At 39.9% G+C, this 22,142-nt stretch overlaps 2 protein-coding genes across 2 annotated transcripts in view; both read right to left on the bottom strand.

The window, feature by feature from the left end:
- Window positions 1-6,317, bottom strand: part of LOC108666567 — a 50,540-nt gene extending 44,223 nt beyond the window's left edge. Inside the window, exons 1-2 of the mRNA XM_047883231.1 lie at window positions 4,571-6,317; window positions 3,551-4,105 (exon numbers count right to left, since the gene is read on the bottom strand). Coding sequence (XP_047739187.1) covers window positions 3,551-4,105; window positions 4,571-5,638 — 1,623 coding nt within the window. The 5' untranslated portion in view covers window positions 5,639-6,317. The remainder of the gene's footprint in view (window positions 1-3,550; window positions 4,106-4,570) is intronic.
- On the bottom strand, window positions 5,711-18,415 carry LOC125178739 (putative protein TPRXL). Its single transcript, XM_047883229.1, has 3 exons — window positions 18,297-18,415; window positions 5,809-6,640; window positions 5,711-5,764 (listed from the first exon to the last, which is right to left on the bottom strand). Exons 1-3 carry the CDS (start codon window positions 18,413-18,415, stop codon window positions 5,711-5,713), a joined length of 1,005 nt encoding a protein of 334 aa, XP_047739185.1.
- Window positions 18,416-22,142: the final 3,727 nt, after the last annotated feature.

Here is a 22,142-nt window from a genome sequence, read left to right as displayed (position 1 = left end):
CGCACACCGGCGGCGATGAGCGTGCACGGTAATGGATATATAATCATGAACCTCATTGTGAATTGCAGGGTTGGCGACACATGCAAACTAGGCATTGCATTTAGATGGCCAGTATGTGGCAGACATCGCGTACAAGTACGAACTATACATGCACAACGGACACGCATACCTATGCGTAATACGAACACATATACAGCATGCACGCACAACGAAACAACAATCGAAGTCCTGCAGCGAAGCGCTGTCAAAGTTAATACATCAAACAATAGATGTGATAATTAACCCCAATAATTAATTATGATATCAAAATATTGAAATTACAATGTCAATGCCTCACAGTATCACACCATTAGCTACCAGCAAACGTTCAATGGTAAACGATGGGCTAAGTAACGAATTGCACAAGAATACGAACAAAAACTGCTGAATACAACTCAACCAAGTTAACGTGAATGAACTTTAAAGTATGTATTTTCTCCTCGTAATCTCAAGTCACCAGGTCCTTGAGAGTAAACATTTACCAATATAAACGTCTTTACACATGATATACTTCACTGTACGGAGGTTTCCTTAGAGTTATTCTTCCATTACAGACCTTTCCTCTTCTACAAACGCATACAAGAGGTGGCTATTCTGGACAAGATAGCTTAATAATAATGATCAATGTTAATTTCATAGCACCTACGACAATAACGATCAGTGAGTTTGTAGTGAGACCGCAAAATCACCACTTAATCCTTCGTTAATGGCATTCAAGGCAAAGGAAATATGTTAATGGATTTAACGAGCACGAAGCCGCGGTATGCATTACAGCGCGCAACCGCAGCCACCGCAGCTAACGACCCCGGCGCACGGGTGGACAGGACACGCGGCGGGCCACACGATGAGCCTGTGGTCCAGACTAGCCGCGGTATGCATTACAGCGCGCAACCGCAGCCACCGCAGCTAACGACCCCGACGCACGGGTGGACAGGACACGCAGCGGACCACACGATGCGCGTGTGGTCCCGACACACAAGATACTTTGTCTAGCGTTCCATGAGTGATACCGAAACACACGTTTCGCTTGTGGTCCCGACACACGTGTTCCACGAGTGGTCCCGACACACACGTTCCCAGAGTGGTCTAGACACACAAGTTCCACGTGCGGACTATACAAGCGTTCTCCGTGTGGCCCCGGCACACAAGTTCCACGTGTGGTCCCGACACACACGTTCCCCGTGTGGTCCCGACACACACGTTCGCCGTGTGGTCCCGACACACACGTTCCCCATGTGCTCCGGACACCCACGTTCTCCGTGTGGGCTAGACACCCACGTTCTCCGTGTGGGCTAGACACACACGATCCCGTGTGGTCGCGATACGAACACATTTCCCGTGTGGTCCCGACACACAAGTTCCACGTGTGGTCACAACATACATTCGTCCTAACGTCAGTCGAGCATCATGCCTGCAGCCAGTATAGCTAGCGCGCGTCACTGAATGGCATGTTGCAACAGGTCAAATAAGAACAGGAAGCACAATAAGATATTTCTACTACTCTAACACAGTACAGAGCGGTGCGTCAGTTTAGAAATATCACTACCAGATAACAATATGAATTGTTCAGGCTACTCTGCTCCCTGTACAACAAGAAGAAGCAACTGCATTTCTCTCAAAATCCATGACAAATTTTTCTTTGATCGCGCGTTAGACTTGCACAGAAACGGTCCAAGTTACCGAAGTAATCTCTAAATTTAGCGACGTAACCCCGGGTGACTGCGGTGACTCTTATCACTATCATGCAACATCGTCCTCAACTCTCGTTCCATCAATAGTATCTTAAATTTAGCAGGTATTTAACACCGAGGCAGTTAAAAAATGAAGCCTTATTCCGCAGACACATAAAATATTTCGCTACCATCAACTACCTTTAGCCGCGGAGGCACCAAATCTTGCACCTTGTTGCCCACATGGAGCAATAAACAAGCAGAGGTACTCACCACCGGCAGCCAAGATGAGTACAGCGTTATTAAATATTCATACGTGAATATTTGAGAGCTTACCTGCGAGAACAAGCACAACATGAGTTAGTGAATGCTTCAGAAACACGGCGCTTCTGCGGCTATTCATTTTGCTTACGATAAAGGTAGTCAGAAATTGGATTTGAAATTTCCATGATATTATCTACATTATTTCAATTAATCTCCCAGAGTTTAGATGACATAAGAGTCATGACAACACTCCGGTTAACGGCTGATATAGCAAGCCTAGCAACGTTTAGCGCCCGAGCATCGGATTTTGAGGTTTAGATGAGCCTCCCGTTACACAAGAAAAGCTTTCGTTACCCCTGCAACATCTTATAAACTTGCCATCAAGGTTTACTAGGAAATATAGGAAAACTTTTATAGAATAGAATAGAAGTGTCGGCATTGAAGAAATAGGCCCATGGCCTGATGCCGATTCTTGAATTTTTCGTGACTTGATTCACAAGGTCACGCGTCACTGAATGGCATGTTGCACCAAGTCAAGTAAGAACAGGAAGCATAATAAGATATTTCTATTATACTAACACAGTGTAGAGCGGTGCGCCAGTCCCTGTACAACAAGCAGAAGCAACTGCATTTCTCTCAACATAAATGACAAATTTATGTTGTAATCTCTAAATTTAGAAATGTAACCCCGGGTCACTGCCGAGACTCTTATCACTAGCATGCAACAGCATACGCGTTCTTCTTAACTCTCGTCACTTCAAGAGTATCTTAACTTTAGCAGGTATTTAGCGCCGAGGCAGTTAACAAATGTAGCCTTATTCCGCAAACGTATCAATTATTTTGCTACCATCATCCTCCTATCCTTTCGCTACCTTAAACCGCGTAGGCACCAAATCTCGCTTCTGGTTGCCTCCATGGAGCAATAAACAAGCAGAGGTACTCACCACCGGCAGCCAAGATGAGTACAGCGTCATTTAATATTCATACGTGAATATCTGAGAGCTTACCTGTGAGAACAAACACAACAAGAGTTAGTGGATGCTTCAGACGCAAGGCGCTTCTGTGGCTATTAATTTTACTTAGGATTTAGGTAGTCAAAAATTAGATTTGGAATTTCCATGATATTAGCTACGTATATTATTTCAACTAATCTCCCAGAGTTTAGATGAAATAAGAGTGATGACGACACTACAGTCGTGGTGATATAGCAAGCCTTCATAGCAATGTTTAGCGCCAGAGCATCGGATTTTGAAGTCTAGATGAGCCTGCCGTTACACAAGAAAAGCTTTCGTTACCCCTGCAACATCTTCTAAACTTGCCATCAGATTTACTTGAGAATAGAGAAAAGCTCTTACAGGAATTTCGCAGTGCTCTACGAATGAGAAGGTAACTTTGCTGTGATCTGGACAAAGATCCGCAACTTCAGCGTCTAATCAGGAGCCGTAAATAAGGAGATATAATAAGGAGCAAGGTTTAATGAGAAGCCTTAATAAGGTCTACTGATGAGTCTTAATGAGATCTAAATAGGAGGCCTTATAAGTTTAAAAGAGACTTAGTGCTTGGTAATAGAGCCTCACCTTATGAGCGGCATGAGTCGCTTTGGCAGCTGGCAAGTCAGCGTAGGTCTTGCGCTCAGCGGCCGTCTTCACCTTGCCAGGCCACTGACACTGAGTAGCTGGTTTCCGTGCAGCACAGCTACAGCTGCTACACTTGGCTGCACTCCTGCTACAGCTGCTACACTTGGCTGTACTCCTGCTACAGCTACTGCTGCTGCTACACTTGCCTACTTGTTTGCCACAACAGTCATAACCATTGTTCTTGGCCTGGTTACAGCCGCTACCGTGGTTGTTGGAATTGTTACATTTGCTGCAGCTGCTACACTTGTTACCGTCGTTGCTACTTCTACTAGACTTGTTACTGTCGTTGCTGCCGCTGCCAGCTTCCTCAGCCCCGGAAGACCCCGAGGCTAGGGGCTCACTCCCCCTGTGGGGAATATGGTTGGGGGAGAGGGTTGGGGCTGCGTGGGGGAGGTCGCAGCGAGTGGGCAAGTGTGCAGCGCTGCCCACGTCCCTCAGCCCACTCGAGCCGAACTTTGACATCTTCAGGGCCGAGATTTTGGACCCGATGCGTCCCTGTAGTCAAGATATTCGAATTAAAGGCGATTGTTATATTGAACCAAAAAAAAACACAATTATCGATAGTTATCAAAATTAAAAGTAACATCACGTTGTGTAGCAAGAAAAAACATTGCAAGTAACGATTGTGAACAATGGGATATTCCAGGCATAGGATTCTCTTTGATGAATCAATCAATCTTTAGTGATTTTAATTATTATCAAAATAATAGAAATGAGAACCCCTAATTATTTACTAGAGGAGCAAATCACTTTAGTTATTAATTGATGCTTAACCACGGCTGTTTTTAATATCAACTACCATTAATGGGACTATTTATTTAACCCCCGCCCTTCAACTCAATATTCACCCTTCAACTCAATATTCACCCTTCAACTCATTATTCACCCTTCAACTCAATATTCACCCTTCAACTCAAAATATTCACTATTGAACAACAAGACCATAAGCTGAACTCTAACCTGCGACAAGGCGTCTGCAGACAGAGCAAAAGTCTGGGTTTGCTCAGAGTCTAGGTCGACTCTGACACCGGGCTCGTCAGAGAGGGAAGACTCGTCGCTGTCACTCGACGAGTCAACTCTGAGGCAACATTCGTCCTCACACGTCGAGCTCTTGCAGCCTCGGGGCTCCTCCATGGGACGCGAGTTCTCGCTTCGCTCACTATGGCGGCCTAGGAGAATTTCTGATGAACTTAAATTCTCGGTGGATCGGAAATTGTTTGCAGTTTTTGAGTGGACATTTTGAGGTTTGTTTACATTACGACAAGATGGAGATTCGTTTTGAGTAATAGCAGAATATGAGGTACGATCCTGAGTCATTTTAGTAGCCGTCATCATTTTCTGTTTGATGAGGTATGATGACGGTGATGAAAGGGTCAACGGGGACGGCAGGGTGAGAGCAGATGATAGAGGCAGGGGGGGATTTTGAGCTGCAGCAAAAGACGAGGACAAATATACAACAGGATTACTGCTGGCTAGCAAGGCTGTGTCCACCCCACTGCTGTGCCCTCCTGGCTCTGCATCGTCGTCCAGAGTGAAGGAAGAATCTGCTGAGTCGCAGCTGAGTTCTTCAGCTTCACGTGCCTGATGGCCTTTACTTGAACACGAGTCTACTGAACTCCGGGACACAAGCCTGCGTAATTTTGGCTCCTGAGACTTTTTGGTCTGGCGCCGCAAGTCTTGAGTGCGACGTTTAACTCGAGTATCGCGATCAACAAGTCTTCTTTTCTCCCATTCACTGCCGCTTGATGTGTCGCGCTCGAAAGATTTCCTTCGTTCCCGCACCTTGACCAAGTCTGCAATGGTTGGTCTCACTCCCCCAACCAGAAGTGAAGCAGGAATGTTGCTGGTGTCAAGCTTGCAATTTTCGGGTATAACGCTCTTGTTGAACGGAACACTGTCACCTATTTTATACGCGTTCTTGGTCTTGTCGCCACATCTTGAACTGGCATCTAAAGTATTTCTGGCATCACTTCCCTGGCCATTGGCAACCACTTCAAGTTTTTGCCACCACTTTTGCTTTGAAAACATTTGGTTTTGTCGGGGCTGGAATTGCGGCTGTGAGATATGTTTGAAGATGCTTCTTTACCAGCAATATCCTGATCAGTAGTGACGTTGACTTTGTAAGGAAGAAGCGGCTTGAATTTTCTCCTGCCTCTGCCAATGATTAGCGGGAGATCAGAGTCAGGGTCGACGAGGACGTCGCTGGGGCTGCCTGACGAGCGCGCAGGTGCCTGGGTCGCTGGCTTGACTCCCGTAAGGAGTTTCTCAAACTCTTGCTCCAAGTCGGGCCTGAGCTCATGAGAGGCAAGGGCTCTGCATTTTCCTGGCTTTGTTTTAATGGAGTTCGTTGCCTCTTTGCTAGGAGGCAACGTCGCTGCCTCCTGGCTAGGCTCTTTGGTTCGGTGCTTGACGGTAGCCGAGACAGGCTTGATACAGGATTTGACAGGTGACTTTTGAGGCGAAGAAATAGACCGTTTAAAGGGACTAGACGGGCCAATTTTAGATGGGGAAACGGCAGGTGACAGTTTTGGGGGAGGGAAGTCCTCCTCATCTTCCTCAACATGACTCTCATCACTAGCACGAGGGGAAGCTACAAGCTCTGGCTTGTGACGCGGAAGAGGTTTGTTGCGGGGGAGACGAGAGATGGGACGGTGTTCCCCACTCCTCTTGGCCTCATCCTCAGACCCTGAGGAACATGAAGAGCTTCTCGAACTACTTTCTTCATCACTAGTTTCTTCTTCCTCACTGCTGCCACTACTGCTGCTGCTACTGCTGTTACTACTGCTACCTGCACTGCTGCTACTGCTGCTCGAGTTATTATTGCTGCTACTGCTGCTGCTGCTACTGCTGTTACTACTGCTACCTGCACTGCTGCTACTGCTGCTCGAGTTATTATTGCTGCTACTGCTGCTGCTGCTACTGCTGTTACTACTGCTACCTGCACTGCTGCTACTGCTGCTCGAGTTATTATTGCTGCTACTGCTGCTGCTGCTACTGCTGTTACTACTGCTACCTGCACTGCTGCTACTGCTGCTCGNTGCATTGAGATTTAATTTCTTTTGATAGTATTTTTGAATACTATGCGTCTCTATACATAATTTAAATCACTTTTCCTGTTAAGTTTGTGTACTTACATACATTAAAATACGATTTTTCAAGTGTACGAATATTTATTTCCCCCCACTGTAGATGCAATTTCATTAAAAATAACACTGGAGCTACTTATATAGTAAAATAATGACACATCATAACAGCTCATCAACCAAACTTGGGGCAACATGAGGCCAATAAAGTTTTTATTATCATGGATACAAGCTCATTAGAGACCCGCACATAAAGATACACTCAACATCTTTTGTCTGCCCATAGTTTTCCAATGATCATAAACATGAAATACTCATTTTTAATAAATAATATTTGAATATTGTCGAGTGTCAACAGCTCATGCTACACTGAGAATATGTGTATTACAAGTTATGTAATACACATATTCTGCATTTATATACCGTACACATATACAAGCATGTGAACAGTTATGGTAGCATCAAAAAAAAGTCCATAAAATAATAATACTAAAATACATAAAATAATTTTAAAATAGAGATCAGCAATAATTTACAAGCATGACTTCTCTGTGCTAGCTGAAGATTTATCTTTGCCACAAATTTACCTGAATTTTTCATAAAGAAAGAATAAATGCTTTTTTCAGTGATTCCAAACATGTATACCAATTAATAGAAAAATTAATTATGCAATATTTTTCAGGATAATAAAGGTTTCAAGTCATGCTAAAAAGGGCAATAATACCAAGGTATTCGGTTCTTTAAATATTCTCTTTAATATCAATAAAGAACCCGCCTGTGAGTCATTTTGCCCTCAATGTGTAACCTAAACACTGCATGTATTTTGACAGCACATGACACTTAATGATTAATAAAGATTACATTCCACCCATAATTAGTCCAATTAACGTTTAATCTAAGAAAGTGAGCAGCTAAATAATTAGATAATTAATTAATTATTCACCACTGAGAACTTTGTAAGAAATATATTGCCACCATTTCACACCACTGATACCTGAGCAGCTTGCCTTAATGGAAATTAATTGCTTCGAAAGCTCAGTAATTCTGAACGTACATGGATTCCTCGTCCGACTGAATTTTTTATTCTCCCTAAATGACTTGAAATATTTTATGACATTGATGTCTCAGAATTGAGAGTGCTCAACACAATAATATAGCTCATATACTTTCATCAAAATAATCTTGAAATCAAATAAATTCTTCCTGAATTTTCATTGAAATGCTGGGTTATTATGAAGAAGAAATTACTTAGCATATTTTATGAAGAGAATACCTATCATATTTATGAAGAGATTACTCAAGATAACCTATCAAGATAATTATGGCATCATCAGCCATGCTAAACAACCATTTTCGTTTGAACCAATTTGTAAGATATTCATCTGTATGAGTTACTACCATTGAAAGTTGTGTCTACTCAAATTAATAGGTTCTTCTCCTAGCAGTGTACTCTAACTGTTCCTGTGGCAGATGCTAGGAAAACTATTTCTTGTACTTGAGCTTTCCTTCACAATTGGTCTATAAAAATGGCTATAAATTGGTCTATAAATGTGGAAGATTGTATTGAAATATGATCCAAATGTCAACTTCCGTGAGTTGCTTGTCATAATTTCATAATTACTTCCTTCTCCAAGCATGAGTATATTTCTCCTACCCAGATGGGGCTCACTCTTACTTACTAATATAAACCTTTGTGCTCAGTCTGCATTAGCATGCATGAATTTTCTTGTAACTTCTCCATCAGAGTTGCTCATCAATATGGCATGTTCAAGATAGTTATTGTCACTCATTCCATAGTCTAAATAAAGGTCATATACCTATAGGTACATGATTGGGAGTCAAACAGTTAATAGAATATTGCAGCTTCAAACTAAAAAAATTTCTTGTCAATTTTAAATATGGGTTATTCTTAGCGTGAACATTACAACAATATTGACAGCGGTTTGATTCAAAATATTTTCACCAAAAATATTCCTGCGAGAAATAAGGAATTGATACCGTAAAACTAGATGGTTTTGAAATGTCAGGCATGAAATACCTGCTCCACTTTGAGTCACTATTTTTCTCTTGCATAATCTTCAATCTTTTGTGTAGGAAAGATACCAGGACTAACTTTTTCGGTCTGGGCAACATAAACTTTATTGTTATTATTATTAAAACATGCTTTATTTAAATTTATTTTTATTAAAACATGCTTTTTAGCAGTATATTATCTTAAAAGAGCTCATATTTGCAAACTGATAGGAAATTAAACAATTCCTAACTTCCATATCATTCTTGTATCATCAATTTATAGTAGTTTCTGTCAGATTTTCCAGTTTGAAATCTTGCATTGAAGACCTCTCTAGGCCAGCCACAGAACTATTGCTTCAACTGTAAACAGTTGACAACTTTAATATCAAAAGATATGAGACTGGCATTTTATACATAAACTAGGTAGGTTTAATAACTTCAAAATGCTATAAATGTTGAATAGATATAGGTACCATAGACTAACAATAGGGCAGAACTCTCTAATTATGGATCACATATTCTTTATCTATTGATCCAACTTGAGATACTTTGATCTCATCCAATATATAAATATGTACCTATGTACTTATCCATCAATTCATGGCAACAATCAAGATGAGCAGCATCATGCAAGAACTTCTATTTCCCAAATGTAATTCGGTATGATTCACAGCTGTGCGGCAGCCTTGTTGATTTAACTGATATCATTTAATTTCTCAAGTAAATCTCCCAAAATATAGGTTACCAGAAAGAACGGTAAGTTTGTTGGTCTTGCATTTCTTTAGCGCAAAATAAATTAATGTGTTTGCTCTGACGTACTTTATCTGTATAAAATGAAGATAAAGTTATTGTGACCTTCAGGAACATGAATAACCTGATTTCAATCATTCCTGAATAAAAACAAAGGATTGATTTGGCAACGGATTACTGATTTATTGATCTGTAATTTCTAAGTGTTCTGCACAAAGTACTACCGTCAAACGGGGTAAAATGGGATGGTTTTGAGCTTTTTTTTGGTAATAACTTCTTACCAGGAAACATTTCAGAAACAAGTTTAGACTCAATTTATAGCTCTTTGCAAGGGCTATCCAATGGCATCTTCAAAAAAATTCCATATGCTATTCATAAGGTGCCAGATGCAAAATAAAACCGTCCCAATTTACCCCTGGGAACGAGGTAATCCGGGACACTTGCAATAAAAGTTAATTATAAAACGTTTGAAGCATGCAGAGTGTACTCATCTATTACTAACAGTACTCTGAAGTCCTCCTCTTTCATTGTAGATGATGTAGAGGTAGAAAAAATGACCTTTTTCTGTGATCTTTACTTGTTTTTCCTTTATTGATTTGATGTTACCATATACATTAATTACCGTATTATTGATTCGATATTACCGTATCTATGAACATGCAAATATTTTTTTTACTACAGACCTTAGCAGAAGTAACTTTTCAAAATATCATTCTTCACCATTTTTTCAGGAATTTTTCAAAGCTAGTAAATGTAGTATTTTTGAGCTTCCTTTATACTACATAGATGAGAAAAATGTTGACATTTACGCCACTATCTATAGTTTTGCAATATTCCAATTAGTTTTGCTACTAAAACAGTTTTATGCCGTGTCGGAGGACTGTCCTGAGTTACCCCGCAATTTAAGCAAATAAGTGATATTAATACAGTATGTATATATTATAATACTCTTATCAGCAACAGCATCAAGTTTGATATTGAAAAAGTTATTTTTTTTTTTGCAATACGTTAAAAGTTCGGAGTAATAAAATTTGATACTACATCACAAATGCCATTAACTATCAATTAAAAGAAAAATATCTTGTTAATTAATGTCAATAAATCCACTCTTTCCTTTGTCTGGATTGTCTAACTTGATGTATAAATCCAAAGCTTAGTCTAATTCTGTCACAAGGTCCTCAGTCCACTCCAAATCCACATGTATTTTAATCAAAACGGTCACACTTTTTTTTAAAAAGCTGCCATAATAACAAAAAAATCAAAGTTTTCAAAAACATGTAACAAAGTTAATTAGCAACAAGATTTCAGCAGCAACAGGCAATGAATTACATTTTACACATGCATTTTGAGCTGTGACTTCAGCTTGATGACAGTTTTTGGGAATGCAAGATTCCTTTCCAGTTAGATCATGAAATGATGAATTACTTCCCATCTAATTCTTAACAAAAGGGCTGATTGGGTAGTAAGATTTCAAATGTAATGGAAATTTGTCTCTTTGGAGCTGCAAGATTCTAGTAACAAATAGGAAAATTAGAATTCTGAGCAATAAATTAAAATTTTTCCAATCTGGCCTATTTCTGCAGAAAATTTCTTCAGGCCCATATCACTTTCAGGTTTGAATCTATTTATCCAGACAATTTTTTAATGTCAGCAATGAAAAATGAAATTGAAAGTCAAAAATTAGTATAACCACTTGGGTTAGTCATGTAACACAAAATTATTGACATGATTTTACCTTAAACCCACTGTGCAGAGTGGATGAATATTGCAAGATCTTTGGCGATGCTTCAGTAGCAAAATAGACGCCTTCAGAAGATCTTGCTGACACATATTTAGACTAAAATTCCTGCATTTAATATATTTGTCAGTCTTCGGCCAACTATTTAGAAAAAAGTAAAGTTTCCGGTACGTTGGATGGATCAGGATGCAGTGAAGCTTGTCCGGAAATCAGTTGCGATGAGTTCCCGTCAAAATATCAAATGTAAACAACAAGTTTATGATTGCGTAGTTGCGGTCACATTAGAGCAGTCAGACTGCATTATCACATGTTCAGTTGACACTTGCTGTACAATCAGACTGTTTTTTTTAATTATATGTTTTTTGGGGTGTAGATTAAGAATCTGAAATTCGTTTTTGGCGGTCGGCATCGGAAATTTTTAATGGAACCTGTTCCTACCTGGACCTAACCTGCAAGGTTTTCTTTGATTGTCTAGGTTTTTCTATGTTTGGACTTGGAGTCCATCCGGCGGCTAAAAAAAACCTAGCCAATAGGTTTTTTCTATGTTCGGAGTCCGTCCGGCGGCCGGAAAAACCTAGCCAATCAACGAAAACCTCGCAGGTTAGGTCCAGTTAGGAACAGGATCCATTAAAAATTTCCGATGCCGACCGCCAAGAACGGAATTCAGATTCTTAATCTACACCCCAAAAAACATATAATTAAATAAAAAAAACACCCTTTTTTTTGGATGCACTTAATCTAAAGTATTACTCTGTGTCCCTGTTTTTAGGGTAAAATTAGTTATTTGGGGTAACACGTGCATACAACCCTGTAAATAAGTTCATGGCTTGTTACCTGCTTGTAAATAGTTTTTCATTACTCAGCATAAATGGTTTTTCATTAAAAATTACCTGGCGATGCATCTTGAAAATGGTTGGCAATGCTTTGGGCTTAAAAACCCATATATTGGCAACGCTGCTTCCACCCTCTGCACCCTGGCCTTAAACTAATAGTAATGAGAGATTAGGTAGGGAAAATTGAAAGACTGGGAAATTCAACTTACTAAGGAAAATCAACATAAAAAATACATTGTTTCTTAATAAAATTGTTTTGGCAATAGGCCATGTAGCTATTTCTCCAGACTTCAGGGACAACATTTTTATTCTATTATAGTAATAACTTTGGAGCTCAACTTAGGTACTGTGCCTCGGAGAGGAATTACGACTTTTTTTCGACAAAAACATTGCAAACTAGCTACTAACTAGTGCTTGTTGTAGTGAGCCTGAAACTGAATAACATACGATCTGAGCTTTCTTCTTAGGTAATTATTGGAACTTCACTGCTGCTTCAGATCTGACATCTGAGCCCATGCCCTTATGCACGTATAGTAGCTATTAGGCTATTACTATTAGCTAATCCAACTTTTCACAATTTTCAAGCAAACATATTTGTACTAGGGTAAACGCGGTATATTCCGACACATTAAGGACGCATCAAGAAATGAGAAACTATAAAAAAAACGTATGCGTTACGTAAGTTCTGTTGGCTTCACGTGACTCTCAAAACACAGCACTACGCGTCAGCAACAATGAAACGTCACAAAATGTTGCCATATTTATTAAAAAGCCTTTAGAATGGAAACCTACCAAATCCCTATATTCCGTCACTGTGTGTGGCAATATTTGACACGTGGTGAGTCGTATTGCGTCAGCGCTTCAAATTTAACTGATATGTAATGACGACATCCACGTGTTCGAATTCCATTTGCTGTGTGAGCTGTATTGGGTCCTTGGGATACAACACGGCTTTGAATTAGAACACTAACGAATAATGAACACTACTTAATTACGTTTTAATTAGCAGCTATTAGGCTTTTAATTAAGCAAATTTCAATTTTTGTACAAAGCTTGGAAGTCTCAGATAACATGAAGTTTCTCTCAGATAGGTAACATGAATATGAGTTAGGGTAAATGCGGTATATTCCAACATCGTGGGTAATTCCGTCACCTTTCCAGCTTTTCCTTTATCTCAAGCTTTATTTTAGTTCCATGCGTTTGTTGATGGTTGAAATGGTGACGTCATACATTTGCGCGTCAAAATACTGCCAAAACACTAGGTCGTGGCCATCTAGTGGGAAAATATTGAGATCCAGAGACAATGCATGCCACCTGGTGAGATCATCGAAAAATGTGTCAAATTTGACAGTTGACCTTGCTCTACCAAATGGTGAATAACTGTTTTTATAGGAAGAATATTATGGTTTGAGACTTTTAAATATGTCTGTGAATATATTAGAAATCCTTTAAGTATACTTGTATTCACTGATTTCAAGTCATAAATAAATTAATAGATGATTAAGTTGAGAAATGCATTTAGACACATGAAAACTAATTCCGACACAACTTGAATTGGACACACACAGATCATTCCAACTTGGAACGATCTGTGTGTGTCCAATTCAAGTTGTGTCGGAATTAGTTTTCATGTCAATCCATTTCTCAACTTAATCATCTATTAATTTATTTACGACTTGAAATCAGCGAATACAAGTATACTTAAAGGATTCCTAATATATTCACAGACGTATTTAAAAGTCTCAAACCATAATATTCTTCCTATAAAAACAGTTATTCAATATTTGGTAGAGCAAGGACAACTGTCAAATTTGACACATTTTTCGATGATCTCACCAGGTGGCATGCATTGTCTCTCTTTGGATCTCAATATTTTCCCACTAGGCCTAGATGGCCAAGACCTAGTGTTTTGGCCTTATTTTGACGCGCAAATGTATGACGTCACCATTTCAACCATCAACAAACGCATGGAACTAAAACAAAGCTTAACATAAAGGAGAAACTAGTGAGGTGACGGATTTACCCATGATGTCGGAATACCACTATGCAGAGGGTGGATGCAGGCTGCAGCGGCTGTAGCTAGGGTGGAGTTTATCCTTGTGCAGGGAAGCATCATCAGTGAACGAGTGAAGCAGTTTTATCGTTAGTAGGTCTGTAACACAGATTTAGAGCTAATTGGGCCCCAAGTGACTGGCGGCGGAGGGACAGGGCAGGTATAAGCGCTTCAGCTTGCAGGGATATGATGGGAGTTGTTCGTCGCGCACCCAGGATCAGGCGCAAGCAGGCATTTTGCAGCACATCTAATTTGCCAAGCATTGAATTTGAGGTGGTCTGATTAACATAGTGGCAAAGCAGAGAGTTTTTTACACTCTTGCTCAAGTTCATTTCTGAGTCTTATAAGTAGACAAGCAAAGTATCATGGATACCAGCGGTGAGCAGTCCAGCATTATCATACATAAGAAATTGGTTTAAATCTTGAGTAAATGTGGAAAATAAAAATGAACTGATTCTAAAAAATCTCTGGATTGTCACTATGGCTGGGAATGGCCCAGAAGGCATTCCCAATAACTGGGAATGGCTGGGAATGGCCCAGAAGGCATTCCCAATAACTGGGAATGGCTGGGAATGGCCCAGACTCTGATCTAGTATGGAATATATCTACTTGGCGAGCCGCGACTGAATTTTTCGAGCCGTGGTTTTATGGATTTGCCAGCCGTGATTCCATTTCTACGAGCCGTGATTCTATTTCACCGAGCCGTGAATTCCAAATCTCGGCCATGAAAAGCCATTTACGAGGTGCTGAAGTTGAAAATTTTATGAAATGACATGTGTGCGAAGTGCAAACCGCGATTTTTTAATCAAACAAAAATTTATGACATTCGAGCCGCGAGATTTCATACCTACTGAAATTATATGATATTAGAGCCGCGAGATTTCATACCTACTGAAATTATATGATATTAGAGCCGCGATATTTCAGACAAAAATAGGACTTTTCCAGACTAGTCACAAGCTAGTAATATGCGGTCCCCAACATAAGCGTGGGCCCGTGGGGCATCCAAAATCATGCCAAGCACTTTGTGCTGTGCTTTATAGTTTAAGTTTATGAGACTGCCATCAAAGCGCATGACTGGAACCTGCTTGCATTTGTTGCCGAAGTATTGGAAAACTGTTTTGTTGGGATTGACCACCAGTCCCCAACTCTTGAAGTAGTCACTGATGATCCTTAGATAGTTAGGTAGTCATATTCAATTTTTCTGCTTGCATGGTTTGTGCGCGGCATGCTATTGTAAGATCATCGGCATAGATGAGAGTGTGTGTGCTGTCATGCTGTGGGATATCCATGAGCAGGAGATTAAATAGAAGCGGGCTTAAACCTGCTCCTTGTGGAACGCCTGCTCCCAACACATGGGGGTCTGACACTTCCATGTTGCTTCTAAGTTCAATTACAAATGTCCCTCTACTTGAAATTTTTACCCTAAATTGGTATTTCACTTCGATAAATGGAATGCTGCCACTTGCAAGGGAATAGAGACGGATTTAAATGTATTCGAGAAGGAAGGTATAGCCAAACTATTCTTGGTTACAGGCAATAAGGATGAAAATATTGGACTTTTTCAATGGACTTACACTCACAGTTTATCTATATATTCCGCTAATAACTGCGAGAGGTCTTAATTGATCTGCAGACGCTGGGATACGGAGAAAAATTACATATCATTCAATTTCTAATTTTACATTCAACAATAATTTGCTCAAGAAAAATATAACGAAATAAAGCAAACAAATATTTTTGGACGTATTTATTTAGACTTATTAATTACCAGTCGTCATGTCATTCCCGGTAATCCTAACCATGGTTGAACTCGTTCCATGTATTAGTTCATTTATGATAATAACTTTTGCTACTTTAAATTGTATTTAATGGAAATGCTAAATAAAAGCCAGAAAACACTATGCGGGATAAATTACTACATAAAGATGTAAATATTTGACTCAATTTTCATAAATGGGGAATCTTAATGTATGTCTGTTATCAACGAACTGCTTCACTGGAGAAAATGTTTGCCGCTATTCTCTCGCTAACGTTGGTGCTTGTACTCCAACATTCGAAATAGTTGAATGAAAGTGATCGTTGTGTCAAATGTCAATGTTTCTTAGTTAAGAGCAATATATCTCCATTTTGTATTACTAATAAGGTAAGTAGCTGTACTTTAGGCACTTTAATTTTTTTTAAAGTAAATAAATAAATTAAAGGCACTTACAAAGGCGTTACGCTAATCGCTTAAGTCTTTACTCCGCCGCCCTTAGTAATTAGTAGACGGTCAATATTTCAATCTGTCACACGACATGTAGTTGAAAATTTAACACGTCATGTGGGGTTTTATTAATTTTTGTGTAAAAATAGTGATCGGTGCTGGCCGGGCGTATGCCCCGAATAACGTTGGAATTGGAATTGGAATTGGGGGGCGTGGTGACCTACGGTCACGACCTTTAAATCGGTCATACACGCTGCCTAGAAAACTTTTACTAGCATCAAAAAAATTAAAAGTTCACACTCTTATGTTAACAAAAAAGTTCAAATATACCATATTCACAGCTGTCCTAAGAAAAAATATAAAAATTTGACAATCGCAAAAAATTAAAACCACGTACTAAAACAATTCGGCACGTTCACACGTCTTCCCACCCTCCCCTCTCTCAACCCTCCATTCCTCAAGACTCCACTCTTATCACCCTCCTCCTCTCCCTCATCATCCACACGCTTTCCATATATCTCTTCACGCTCTCAAACATAGCCGCAGTTGCTCCCTCAGACAGACCCGTAATTATCGCCATCCACTCTTCGCTTGTTCTCTCATGCCCCACCTCGTTAGTCTCACCTCTCTCATTCAGAATCACCTCAATCATAGACTGACGCTCTCTCTCTCATACGCCCCACATTCCATCAACAAGTGCTCTACAGTTTCCTTCTCATCCCCATCACACATAAAACATTTATCTTTCCTCCTCTCATTCCACCTGTATGTACGTCCATTCACACCTAGCGTGCCTGCCCTAACACAAAACAGAAGGTGAACACATCATACATCATACATACATTCATATTTTGGCATCGCTTTCATCTGATACAGTTTTAGAGAGTCCTTTCCCTCCATTCCTTGTTTCCATACCTTCAGCCCATAGTTTTTCACTCGCTCATTTATTTCTCTTTTCCACTCTTTTTCATCCCACTCGATCCCAATCGCACCCCGTACTGTCACCACCCATTCGTCTTTGGCCCAGCGGGCCTTTGGCGCACCCATGCTTCATGCATGCCACACTTACGCACCACTGCCCGACATCTGCGTGCCCATTTGCTCACCTTCATGTTCCACATATACATCTTTCGAGCCCAACGTTCATCATCCATTCGCTCTAGTCTCAATTTATACCTCAAAACTGCTCTCATTCTTCTTTCCTTGAAGGTACTCCAACCCATGTCTCCTCTCAGGGCCTCTACTGCAGTCCACCTGGGGGCTCCTAGTGCCAATCTCGCCACTCTATTTTGTACCAATTCCAATTTATCTAGCTCGCCATCACTATATGCTATCACATCCAGTCCATACATAATGCTAGGCACTGCTACACTCTTCCACATTTCTCTCAATACTTCATACTTACTCGCTCTCACTTTTGCTGCACTTCCAAGTATACCCAACCATTGGTTCGCCTTACTTAAATTCGCGGCCTTTGTTCTCTGACATCCTTCATGGTCCACACACATCCCTAAGTACTTATACTCATTTGTCCTAACAATCTCATTCCCTCCCAACATCCACACTCTGCTCATATCCTCAANTACGATCATCACCATTTGCATTCTTTCATTCTTAGTTGTTGCATACTCGACCTTTACAGCAAGTATATCCTCGCTCATCTCGCTTTCACCAACACTTATTTCCTCCACGTCATACCCGGCCTCCATACGTACAATAACTCCAACTCCCCCACCCTTTGTTTGTTGCTTTTTCCTTCCCTTATAGAACATCTCATACTTCCCGCTTCTCAGACATCCATTCTCTCTCATTTGAGTTTCAGTTACACCTACTATATCCATCTGATGTGCTTCCAACTCTTTACACAGATCTTCATATTTTCCAAGACCCAAGCCTCTGATATTTATCAGTCCCACTTGCACCATTTTCGTATTGTTTGGTCTGGTCACATTCACACTCTTTTTCTGTCATTCCGTACGTACCACTTCCACACAATTTTCTTGCACCCACCGTTTCACTTTTCGCTCAAGCACCTCCGTCCCCTCAGGATTGAGGTGCATTCCGTCCATTCCAAACATGTTCTCTCTAATACAGTCAGGATCAAGAAAGCTGACATTTCTCTCACCCATTTTAAAGCATTCGATTTTGAATTCCATCAGATTCTTAAACACTTTCATATTTACATCTTTTCTCATTCTCTCGTAAGTATTATCCTCTCTAGGTCGTCTCAAAATACAGATTACTGCCACAGACATATTTTTTTCATGCACCTCCCTCACGCAACTAGTAATTTCCTGGACGGTTTTTTCCACACCTATCTCTTTAAGCCCATTTCCCCCACCATGTAAGACAAAGAGCCCGCGACTATAATTTTCAATTTTGAGTTTTGAGTGCTTCCGTATGTCGATAACGTTTGCTCTTCCTAGGGATACAATTTCACTACCTATTTCATTCACGCTAATTTTTCCCGCCAGTGCTGACATCCCACTGTCCCCCACCATAACAATTGGGTGTTTAACTATCTTTTTCTGACATACCTTAGTTCTGTCACATTTCATCCTCCCGTAAAAAAACGTAAGTTATTAATTTTAATACTAAATAAGTCATAAAGCGTTCTAGGCACTAATAATAGGCGTTTAAAAATTACTTTTCAAAGACAACACTCCTGAACAATCCAGTGTCTTTGATGTTACACATGTACAATAAATTTCTAATTTTTTAAATTTTCAAATATTGAAAAAAATATTGGATAAATATTGAAAAAAAAATATTTTTCAAAATTTTTATGATATCAAAATTTTGTAAATTTTCAAAATTATTTATTATTGTAATAAAATTTTTATGACCACTCACAACGGCACACAAACTGACCTCGGCCGGACAATCTTCTCAGTACAGTTGCCTTTTTTATTGCGTTTGTGATCCGCACCTCTCCCAATAACTTTACGAATTTCTTATACGGTATACAGTATTAAGTTTTCGTGTCAAATGTATTCATTACACATTTATTTCTCTTGTTATTTAATAATAACATGAAAATTGAATCCAACGACAATTTTGACGACAAATACATTCGTCGTTAGTATCAGTGAATATCAATGCATTAAATTTCAACACTGCAGGGTCGGACGATGGATAAAAGGCTCCTCGAAGATACTTCGTGGGCTGTGATTGGAGTCGAACAAAGAACGGACATACTGCGGCAACAAGTCATAAAAAACTACACCCACATGCAGGGGCCAGGTGAGCCAGCTGCAGGTGCTAGCTATTTCAAACTATCGTCAGTCCTGAAAAGATCCGGTCAAACGACACGATTTTAGATCTTCTATGAACAAGTCACGAAAAGTAAAAGAATCTGCTACAGGCCACATCAGGCCTACTCTTCAGCACTGACATCACTATGATATGACGTGATATAGAATAGAATAGAAGTGTCGGCACTGAAGAAATAGGCCCATGGCCTGTTGCCGATTCTTGAATTTTTCGTGACTTGATTCACAAGGGATCCGGCCTTTGGAACCCGATCTTTCCATATAACTGACGATTGATTGAGATCGCTGCTGGACTTATTGCCTGGTCCGTAATTTGCTAGGCATTTTAAGACTGAACATAAGCTCCTGCATAGCTTCGTCTAGTCTGTTTTTGAAGGCGTTCATACTCGGAGCGTCAACGATGCTATCAGGTAGGCTGTTCCACATGTCGGTGACTCGAAGCGAGAAGAAATGTTGTCGCATGGATGAGTTACAACGCTGTTTGTTTAGTTTATAGCCATGATATTAGTAGCTTGGGCTGATCAGACGCTCCTACGAGTATCTAGATATAGAAATGATGAAGCTGTTGTTCACCTCTGTCGTGCGCCCGAACCTGGGTTATGATTGAGATTCAATGGGTTATGATTGAGAAGTCTTGCGTGGAAAAAGATCTTGGAGTTTGTGTCGACAAGGAGCTAAAATTTTATAGGCATATTGAAACGCAAGTTAATACATCCAATAAAATCCAATAAACTGACGCGGTGACGTTGGTAAAGTATTATTATTATTACTATTATTATTATTATTATTATTATTATTATTATTATTATTATTATTATTATTACAAGTGGAGATAAAAAAGATAAAAAAAGACACGAGAGGATAAAAAGACGCGCGTCATCCAATAAAATTTTATAGGCATATTGAAACGCAAGTTAATACATCCAATAAACTGCTTGGGCTGATCAGACGCTCCTACGAGTACCTAGATATAGAAATGATGAAGCTGTTGTTCACCTCTGTCGTGCGCCCGAACCTAGAGTTTGGAAACGTTGTGTGGTCACCGAGACTTGAAAAGGACAAAATTTTAGTTGAGAGTGTTCAAAGACGTGCAACAAGGATAATTCCAGGTTTAAAGGGCAAGTCTTATGAAGAAAGATTGAAGATTATGAAGCTTCCCAGTCTCCGTTATCGTCGCCTCCGTGGTGACCTCATTGAAGTATACAAGTATACTCATGGTTTGTACAAGGTCCCAGAAGGATTACTAGAATTTGAAACAAGAACCAACACCAGGGGTCACAGCTATAAACTAAAAAAAACTGCGGTGCAACTTATCCACGCGACAACATTTCTTCTCGCTTCGAGTCACTGACATGTGGAACAGCCTCCCTGAAGATATTGTTGACGGTCCGAGTATGAACGCGTTCAAGAACAGACTAGACAAGGCCTTGCATGAGCATATGTTCAGTCTTAAAATGCCTCGTACCCTACGGAACATCTGATATCTAGAAGCGATTTTAAATCTACCGTCCGTAAGGCCAGTCTAGTCAAGAAAAGTACAAGAATCGGCGACAGGCCTATCCAGGCCTATTTATTTAATGCCGAAGATACTATACTATACTACTATACTAAAACAAAGGACATACGCCAAGACTGACGACGTCTATGCTAGAACAAACAACACCTATGCTAAACCAGTAATATCATGATAGCTTAAATGACGGCTAGGTCTAAGATTCAAAGGTTCTACAGAAAAGTTCTGTTTTAGGCGTCGACGAAACAGCGGCTGAAGGCTTAGTAACCTCTATATTTTCCCTGTTATAAACGTGCGATAATAGATTTCCTTTAAAAGTTTTTTGTTTTGGTACATCTTCACTATTGCCTAGGAGTCCCGTGACAGTTAGATTGTCACTGGCAGATGAGGCAGTTGCTTCATCATTTTCCGTAATCCGCAGATACAGGTAGAACCATGGGAAAAAAAATATATGCTCTGGTTAGTTTGTTACGGCCTCAGTTGTTTAACATCTTTCTATTCTTTTGCATATCATTGATTTTAATTTCTTTATGTGCTACGTTGTTTCTCAGTTTCCAAGTTAAATATTTTACTATTATAATCAGCTGAGAAACTATATTTCATTTAGGTTGCCAAGTTTTAGTTTGTTCCCTTTTGAATTTCTGTAGAATTGAAACTATAATTATATCTTATTGCAGGTATAATTCAATATTTGGAAAAAAGAAGAGCTGCTTTCTGGTTCGTTAGCCACGACCGAGAATAATAATAAAGTTGCCTGTAAGAGAAAGATAACAGGCGACTTCGAACCAAGGAAAAGGATGGTCCATGGTCTCTCTGAAAATCGCGACGCTTGAGGACGGGGTGAGGACGGTGTTGGAAACAACAACCTGTTTCTTGCGCATTTGTCATGGTTAATGGTTAACAATAACCTCTATATTTTCCCAGTTATATACGTGCGATAATAGCTTTCCTTTACCCGTTTTTTGTTTTGGTTCGTCTTCACTATTGCCTAGGAGTCCTGTGACAATTAGATTGTCACTGGCAGATGAGGCAGTTGCATCATCATTTTCCGTAATCCGCAGATTACGGGAG

This window comes from Hyalella azteca, unplaced genomic scaffold, assembly GCF_000764305.2.
Source record: "Hyalella azteca isolate HAZT.00-mixed unplaced genomic scaffold, Hazt_2.0.2 contig1606, whole genome shotgun sequence".
NCBI classification, from domain to species: Eukaryota; Metazoa; Arthropoda; class Malacostraca; order Amphipoda; family Hyalellidae; genus Hyalella; species Hyalella azteca.
The sequence above is the reverse complement of the archived record's forward strand: the minus strand, read 5'-3'. Positions and strand labels throughout refer to the sequence as shown.